This window comes from Lipotes vexillifer, unplaced genomic scaffold, assembly GCF_000442215.2.
Source record: "Lipotes vexillifer unplaced genomic scaffold, Lipotes_vexillifer_v1.1 scaffold104, whole genome shotgun sequence".
In the NCBI taxonomy this organism is placed as follows: Eukaryota; Metazoa; Chordata; class Mammalia; order Artiodactyla; family Lipotidae; genus Lipotes; species Lipotes vexillifer.
Window position 1 is genome coordinate 849,645 of NW_006789458.1, and position 9,243 is coordinate 858,887.

At 36.8% G+C, this 9,243-nt stretch overlaps 1 protein-coding gene across 1 annotated transcript in view; it reads right to left on the bottom strand.

Annotated features, from left to right (window-relative positions):
- Nucleotides 1-506: 506 nt before the first annotated feature.
- Nucleotides 507-9,243, bottom strand: part of FH (fumarate hydratase) — a 41,363-nt gene continuing 32,626 nt past the window's right edge. The window contains exons 9-10 of the mRNA XM_007462621.1: nt 3,432-3,585; nt 507-935 (exon numbers count right to left, since the gene is read on the bottom strand). Coding sequence (XP_007462683.1) covers nt 793-935; nt 3,432-3,585 — 297 coding nt within the window. The 3' untranslated portion in view covers nt 507-792. The remainder of the gene's footprint in view (nt 936-3,431; nt 3,586-9,243) is intronic.

Sequence of the window (9,243 nt, forward strand, 5' to 3'; positions counted from 1 at the left end):
CCTGGCACTGGTGCACAGAGAGATGATGGGCAAGACTCACTCCCATGACACCCTCCCTTTCTTTCCAAGCTTCCTGCTTGCACCCCTTATCCTTTTTAATCCATGTCCTATATTCTTAACTCAGTCTTTCCAGTCTTCCTAGGATAATTTAAATAAGGTCAGGAGGTGTGTGTGTGTCTGTGTAATTAGCACATAGGATATCCTATTTCCTTATATATGTGTACATATATATATTCCATATATATGCATGCATGTGTGCATGATGTGTACACACATACAAACACTCACAACCCCACTTAGGAGGGCAAATGCTTGGTCAGCTTATGCTCCCAAATCACAGGAAAATAAAAGATGTCTGAAGACCTAACTTGGGAATGAGCTAACAAGTACTTTTTTACTATAGGGGAATTTTTTTAAAACAAAAACCACCCAAAAAAATTACAACTCTTTAAAAACTGATATGGCTCTTATAAAACATTTGAAATGGTAAACACCCATACACAAAAATCACAGATTCAACTATATAATACGAGTCAATTAACATAAAGGAAAAATAAGTCTGTTTTCCTGTTGATTTTATACAACTTAATTATTTTATTTTACACTTTTAAAATTCATTTTGGACCTAGCATGTCCTGGCGTTTTATACACTGACCAAACTGCTCTGCTAGAGACAGTCAAGTTGAATAGCAGTTTCCTTTCACATTTATCCATTTTTGTTTAAGAAATATAAGGAGTCTGTTTCACTTTTTATTTTATATGACAATCATTTTTATTATGAATTTATTTAAATCACTTTGGACCCAGCATGTCCTTAGGTTTTACCCACTCATCAAACTGCTCTGCTGTGAGATAGCCAAGTTCAATAGCAGTTGCCTTTAAGGTCGATCCATTTTTGTGTGCGGTCTTAGCAATCTTGGCTGCTTTGTCATACCCTAAAGAAAAAATTAAAAGGCAATGTAGGAGTTAATAGTGAAACTTGGTTTTCTAAAGCAAAAGGTAATCGTTATTATTAATGCTACTGGTCTCTTAAGTAAACATTTTTTAATCTTAAAAATATTTAGCAGTGGATTATCTTGACAGTTGTCATTTCTTATATGGACTAAAACCTTTACTTTTCTGAAGTAATACATACTTCCCTTTCTACAAGATTTGTCCCTAAATTAAAATTGCCCACTAACCCAGATATTTTCATAAGGGGGAAAATATATACACATAGATGCATCTCTCTCTCGATATATATGTATACATATACACAAACACGCACACACACACACACACACACACACAATGGCAACAAGAGATAAAAGTATACATCTGACTAGTATAAATGTGCTGTTTCAATAGCATGCTTAACCAGAAAAATTATCTTTCTAACAAAGTATTAACAAGCTCAATGCTGCAGCACTACAGAAAATAAAGGACTGCACAACCAGGAACTATGGTAAAGGGCTCTAAGAGGGAAAAGAAAGGAGAGTCCTCTCACAATGAGGGAAGAGCTGGCAGGGCTCTGAGAGATGAGCCTTCAGGACTGCTTCCAACATCTCTCTCTGGTTCAGCACTCCATGCCCTGGCCTCCTTCCAGACATTACAAGGGTACAAGTTGGGAAGTTTTAGTATAAATATATACTTGTGCAAGAGATCACAGGTCTACTGTTTACTTCAAAGTTACTTGCTTTTAAAATTAATAAAGATAGGAGCAGGGCAATTCTGCAAGTTATCTTGGTTTAATGTTAACAACAACAAAAAAAGAAGGCAAAAACCAGAAAGAAGGGAAAAAACAAAAATGAAACCAGTGAAAGAGAAAAAAGAAAACAAAAAAACAACAACCCAGGATTAGAGGACTATGACCAGAGAGAAGAAGCCTACTGAAGCAATATGATTATTGACGAAGCAACACGTTATGTGTCATGTGCAATTATCAACCACCTACAAGATGTTATGTGTAGTATGCAATTAACCTACCTATAAACATATTATGGACATAGTTAATAATAAAATTAATTTGTGAATGCTAAGCATGTTGAAAAGGGCATTTACTGGTCAGACTAACTTTGAGAGAAAGAATTCTCATGTCAAACCTTTGGGGTTAAAATTAGACATTCTGTACTTTTACGTTAATAATGACATTAAAGTCTATGCATTATGCTAACCCTTTCAGTTCTCTTCTTCAAGCCCCAGAAAACATGATTACCAATCAGCCTGTTATATATGAGCACAAACAGAACCCATGATGTGGAGTTGTAAGGCTCATGCTCTGTCAACCAGTGAGGTGTGGTTTGCCCACTTATCCTTGTACGGCCTTTACCTCACATTAAATTGTCTAAGAAGGACATCAATCATTCTGCTTTAGGAGTATCTCTAAATGTTTTTGTAATAAATTCTGAAGTATATATGTGATGAAACATTTCTCACATGAGCCTTTGGGTTCCTCTGTATATCTCTCCAGTTGAATGCTGATGTACAATTATTTCAAAAGAACCCAGTATTACTGTCAATCTTAATACTATTTCAAAGAGCAGATAGCATATTGGGCTCAGAGCTACCTGAAGCAGTTATATGAGCTCTAACTTTATAAGACTGAAATTACAGCTTGACATGAAGCCAAGAATATAAAATCAGCCTTGAAAGTTCAGGATTATTGAAGTAAGACTGTTTTAAAACAGTAATCATATCACACCAAATGACTGCATCATAACTTGTTCTAATGTAGAAAATCAAAGAATATGTTAATAACCTCAGCTCAGCAGTAAGAAGGTGGGAAAAGGCTTTTAACACATTATAACAATGCAATGAATGCCTCAAAATCCATGACAAAACAGTGTATTTAATGGGGATCACTAGTCAATCTATAATCCAAGCTAACATTTTTGAATCTACATAATGAAATATTTATAAATCTGGAAAAGGCTTGCAACACAAAAGCCATGGTTTTAGACAAAATATTTGTATTTCCCCCCTTTCCCTATAAGCTATGCATACATAACCCTTTTTCTTTTAATTTAATCCATTTCTGAGTTGAATAAAACAACAAAAACAAAGTATAGTATAGCATCTAGAGAAGGTACAGAAACGAATTCATTCAGTGTTGTTAATCAGCCAGTGCCACCTAGTGACATTAAAAACTGAGAGGACACTCAGTATCTGAATTTAGTGTCCCACAGTATCTGAATTCCATTATTAAAATAAGTTTAAAGTTCTACTTCTGAACTTAGCACATTTCAAATAAAATGAAGCATAATCAATCAAGATTTTAAAAGAAATATGATACCACAAAGGTTTTATATAGCGTCTTTCAACACAATGTGAAATGTCTTAAGAGATTGTCCAAAAGACATCTGTTGTTCACAAACATTGATCCAGCAGTCTCTGAAAAATTTTTCAGCCTTTAACTGTATTCAAAATGACACTATTATTCTTTAAACACATACCTATATGAGGATTAAGAGCTGTCACCAACATTAGAGACTCATTCATTAGCTTGTTGATCCTTTCTGTGTTGGCCTGGATTCCCACCACACAGTTTTCTGTGAAGGAAACTGATGCATCCCCCAACAGTCTGGCTGAGTGCAACACATTTTTAATCTAAGAGAGAGAGACAAACTTATTAAGCCTAACTTTTTTCTTTGTCCAATAACACATTATTTGCAATTCATAAATGAGTATGTAATACAATTAACATATAGCACTCCTACAACCTGTAAGGCAACATACCCAAGAAAACAAATATGAAAGAAATTATAAACATCTGAGGGTACCGAAGTGCCCTTTTAAGAGGTATAAAGGCATAAATACAAATAAATAAAACACAAGATAGTCTGTGGTGTTATAAAATACAGGTATGAAATGTTAAAGAGCATAGAGAGAGAAATAAATTCCAGTTGTAGGAGTTGATAAAGTTTTATTTGATGGAGAGCACTTAAATAGCCAGAGATGGAAAAAGAATCTTCTATGCAGAAGGAAGAGAAACAAAGATGCAGAGGTTAGAAAGTTCAGCGTGAGGAGATTGGTTCAAGATGTCAGAGTAGAAGGCCGTGCTCTCACTCCCTCTTGCAAGAGCACCAGAAACACAACTAACTGCCGAATAGTCATCGACAGGAAGACACTGGAACTCACCAAAAAAGATACCCCACATCCAAAGACAAAGGAGAAACCACAATGAGATGGTAGGAGAGGTGCAATCACAATAAAATCAAATCCCATAACTGCTGGTGGGTGACTCACAAACTAGAGAACACTTATACCACAGAAGTCCACCCACTGGAATGAAGGTTCTGAGCCCCACATCAGGCTTCCCAATCTGGGGGTCTGGCAACAGGAGGAGGAATTCTTAGAGAATCAGATGTTGAAGGCTAGTGGGATTTGATTGTAGGACTTCGACAGGACTGGGGTAAACAGAGACTACTCCTGGAGGGCACACACAAAGCAGTGTGCTCACCAGGACTCAGGGGAAGGAGCAGTGACCCTATAGTAGACTGAACCAGACCTACCTGCTAGTGTTGGAGGGTCCCCTACAGAGGCGGGGGGTGGCTGTGTGTCACAGTGAGGACAAGGACACTGGCAGCAGAAAGCCTGGGAAGTACTCCTTGGAGTGAGCCCTCCCAAAGTCTAACATTAGCCCCACCAAAGAGCCTGGGTAGGCTCAAGTGTTGGGTCACCTCAGGCCAAACAACCAACAAGGAGGGAACCCAGCCCCACCCAACAGCAGGAAAGTGGAATAAAGTTTTACTGAGCTCTGCCCACCAAAGCAACAGCCAGCTCTATCCACCACCAGTCCCTCCTATCAGGAAACTTGCACAAGCCTCTTAGACAGCCTCATCCACCAGAGCGCAGACAGCAGAAGCAAGAAGAACTACAATCCTGCAGCCTGTGGAACAAATACCACATTCACAGAAAGATACACAAGATGAAAAGGCAGAGGGCTATGTACCAGACGAAGGAACAAGATAAAACCCCAAAAACAACTAAATGAAGTGGAGATAGGCAACCTTCCAGAAAAAGAATTCAGAATAATGATAGTGAAGATGATCCAGGACCTTGGAAAAAGAATGGAGGCAAAGATCGAGAAGATGCAAGAAATGTTTAACAAGGATCTAGAAAAGTTAAAGAACAAACAAACAGAGATGAACAACACAATAACTGAAATGAAAAATATACTTGAAGGAATCAATAGCAGAATAACTGAGGCAGAAGAACGGATAAGTAACCTGGAAGACAGAGTGGTGGAATTCACTGCTGTGGAACAGAATAAAGAAAAAAGAATGAAAAGAAATGAAGACAGCCTAAGAGACCTCTGGGACAACATTAAACGCAACAACATTCGCATTATAGGGGTCCCAGAAGTAGAAGAGAGAGAGAAAGGACCAGCTAAAATATTTGAAGAGTTTATAGTCGAAAACTTCCCTAACATGGGAAAGGAAATAGCCACCCAAGTCCAGGAAGCGCAGATAGTCCCATACAGGATAAACCCAAGGAGAAACATGCTGAGACACACAGTAATCAAATTGACAAAAATTAAAGGCCAAGAAAAATTATTGAGAGCAACAAGGGAAAAATGACAAGTAACATAAAACGGAAGTCCCATAAAGTTAACAGCTGATTTCTCAGCAAAAACTCTACAAGCCAGAAGGGAGTTTCATGATATACTTAAAGTGATGAAAGGGAAAAACCTACAACCAAAATTAACTCTACCCAGCAAGGATCTCATTCAGATTCGACAGATAAATCAAAAGCTTTACAGACAAGCAAAAGCTAAGAGAATTCAGCACCACCAAACCAGCCCTACAACAAATGCTAAAGGAACTTCTCTAAGTGGGAAACACAAGAGAAGAAAAGGACCTACAAAACAAACCCAAAACAATTAAGAAAATGGTCATAGGAACATACATATCGATAATTACCTTAAACGTGAATGGATTAAATGCTCCACCAAAAGACACAGGCTTGCTGAATGGATACAAAAACAAGACCCATATATGTGCTGTCTACAAGAGACCCACTTCAGACCTAGGGACATATTCAGACTGAAAGTGAGGGGATGGAAAAAGATATTCCATGCAAATGGAAATCAAAAGAAAGCTGGAGTAGCAATACTCATATCAGATAAAATAGACTTTAAAATAAAGAATGTTACAAGAGACAAGGAAGGACACTACATAATGATCAAGGGATCAATCCAAGAAGAAGATATAACAATTACAAATATATATGCACCCAACATAGGAGCACCTCAATACATAAGGCAACTGCTAAAGGCTCTAAAAGAGGATATTGACAGTAACACAATAATAGTGGAGGACTTTAACACCTCACTTACACCAATGGACAGATCATCCAAACAGAAAATTCATAAGGAAACACAAGCTTTAAATGACACAACAGACCAGATAGATTTAATTCCTATTTATAGGACATTCCATCCAAAAACAGCAGATTACAATTTCTTCTCAAGTGTGCACGGAACATTCTCCAGGACAGATCACATCTTGGGGCACAAATCCAGCCTTAGTAAAGTTAAGAAAATTGAAATCATATCAAGCATCTTTTCTGGCCCCAATGCTATGAGATTAGAAATCAATTACAGGGAAAAAAAACATAAAAAGCACAAACACATGGAGGCTAAACAATATGGTACTAAATAACCAACAGATCACTGAAAAAATCAAAGAGAAAGTAAAAAAAAATACCTAGGAACAAATGACAATGAAAACACAATGATCCAAAACGTATGGGATGGAGCAAAAGCAGATCTAAGAGGGAAGTTTATAGCTATACAAGCCTACCTCAAGAAACAAGAAATATCTCAAACAATCTAATGTTACACTTAAAGGAACTAGAGAAAGAAGAACAATCAAACCCAAAGTTAGCAGAAGGAAGAAACCATAAAGATTAGATCAGAAATAAATGAAATAGAAACAAAGAAAACAATAGCAAGGATCAATCAAACTAAAAGCTGGTTCCTTGAGAAGATAAACAAAATTGATAAACCATTAACAAGACTCATCAAGAGGGAGAGGACTCAAATCAATAAAATCAGAAATGAAAAAGGAGAAATCACAACTGACACTGCAGAAATACAAAGGATTATAAGAGATTACTACAAACAACTATATGCCAATAAAATGGTCAACCTGGAAGAAATGGACAAACTGTTAGAAAGGTATAACCTTCCAAGACTGAACCAGGAAGAAATAGAAAATATGAACAGACCAATCACAAGTAATGAAATTGAAACTGTGATTAAAAATCTTCCAACAAACAAAAGTCCAGGACCACATGGCTTCACAGGTGAATTCTATCAAACATTTAGAGAAGAGCTAACACTCATCCTTCTCAAATTCTTCCAAAAAATTGTAGAGGAAGGAAAACTCCCAAACTTATTCTATGAGGCCACCATCACCCTGATACCAGAACCAGACAAAGATACTACAAAATAAGAAAATACCAGACCATTATCACTGATGAATATAGATGCAAAATTCCTCAACAAAATACAAGCAAACAGAATCCAACACATTAAAAGGATCATACACCATGATCAAGTGGAATTTATCCCAGGGATGCAAGGATTCTTCAATATATGCAAATCAATCAATGTGATACACCATATTAACAAATTGAAGGAGAAAAACCATATGATCATCTCAATAGATGCAGAAAAAGCTTGTGACAAAATTCAACACCCATTCATGATAAAAACTCTACAGAAAGTGGGCATAGAGGGAACCTACCTCAACATAATAAAGGCCATATATGACAAACCTACAGCAAACATCATTTGCAATGGTGAAAAACTGAAAGCACTTCCTCCAACAACTCTGTTGTGGGAAGTCCTAGCCACGGCAATCAGAGAAGAAAAAGAAATAAAAGTAATACAAATTGGAAAAGAAGAAGTAAAACTGTCACTGTTTGCAGTTCACATGATACTACACGTAGAGAATCCTAAAGATACCAGCAGAAAACTACCAGAGCTAATCAATGAATTTGGTAAAGTTGCAGGATACAAAATTAATGCACAGAAATCTCTTGCATTCCTATACACTAATGACGAAAAATCTGAAAGAGAAATTAAGGAAACACTCCCATTTACCATTGCAACAAAAAGAATAAAATACCTAGGAATAAACCGACCTAGGGACACAAAAGACCTGTATGCAGAAAACTGTAAGACACTGTTGAAAGAAATTAAAGTTGATATCAACAGATGGAGAGATATACCATGTTCTTGGATTGAAAGAATCAATATTGTGAAAATGAGTATACTACCCAAAGCAATCTACAGATTCAATGCAATCCCTATCAAATTACCAATGGCATTTTTTACAGAACTAGAACAAAAAATCTTAAAATTTGCATGGAGACACAAAAGACCCCGAAAAGCCAAAGCAGTCTTGAGGGAATAAAAAGGAGCTGGAGGAATCAGACTCCCTGACTTCAAACTATACTACAAAGCTACAGTAATCAAGACAATATGGTACTGGCACAAAAACAGAAATATAGATCAATGGAACAGGATAGAAAGCCCAGAGATAAACCCACGCACCTATGGTCAACTAATCTATGACAAAGGAGGCAAGGATACACAATGGAGAAAAGACAGTCTCTTCAATAAGTGGTGCTGGGAAAACTGGACAGCTACATGTAAAAGAATGAAATTAGAACACTCCGTAACACCATACACAAAAATAAACTCAAATGGATTAGAGACCTAAATGTAAGACCAGACACTATTAAACTCTTAGAGGAAAACATAGGAAGAACACTCTTTGACATAAATCACAGCAAGATCTTTTTGATCCACCTCCTAGAGTAATGGAAATAAAAACAAAAATAAGCAAATGGGACCTAATGAAACTTAAAAGCTTTTGCAAAGCAAAGGAAACTACAAACAAGACAAAGAGACAACCCTCAGAATGGGAAAAAAATATTTGCAAATGAATCAACAGACAAAGGATTAATCTCCAAAATATATAAACAGCTCATGCAGCTCAATATTAAAAAAACAACCCAATCAAAAAACGGGAAGACCTAAATAGACATTTCTCCAGAGTACATACAGATGGCCAAGAAGCACATGAAAAGCTGCTCAACATCACTAATTATTACAGAAATGCAAGTCAAACTACAATGAGGTATCACCTCACACCAGTTAGAATGGGCATCATCAGAAAATCTACAAACAACAAATGCTGGAGAGGGTGTGGAGAAAAGGGAACCCTCTTGCACTGTTGGTGGGAATGTAAA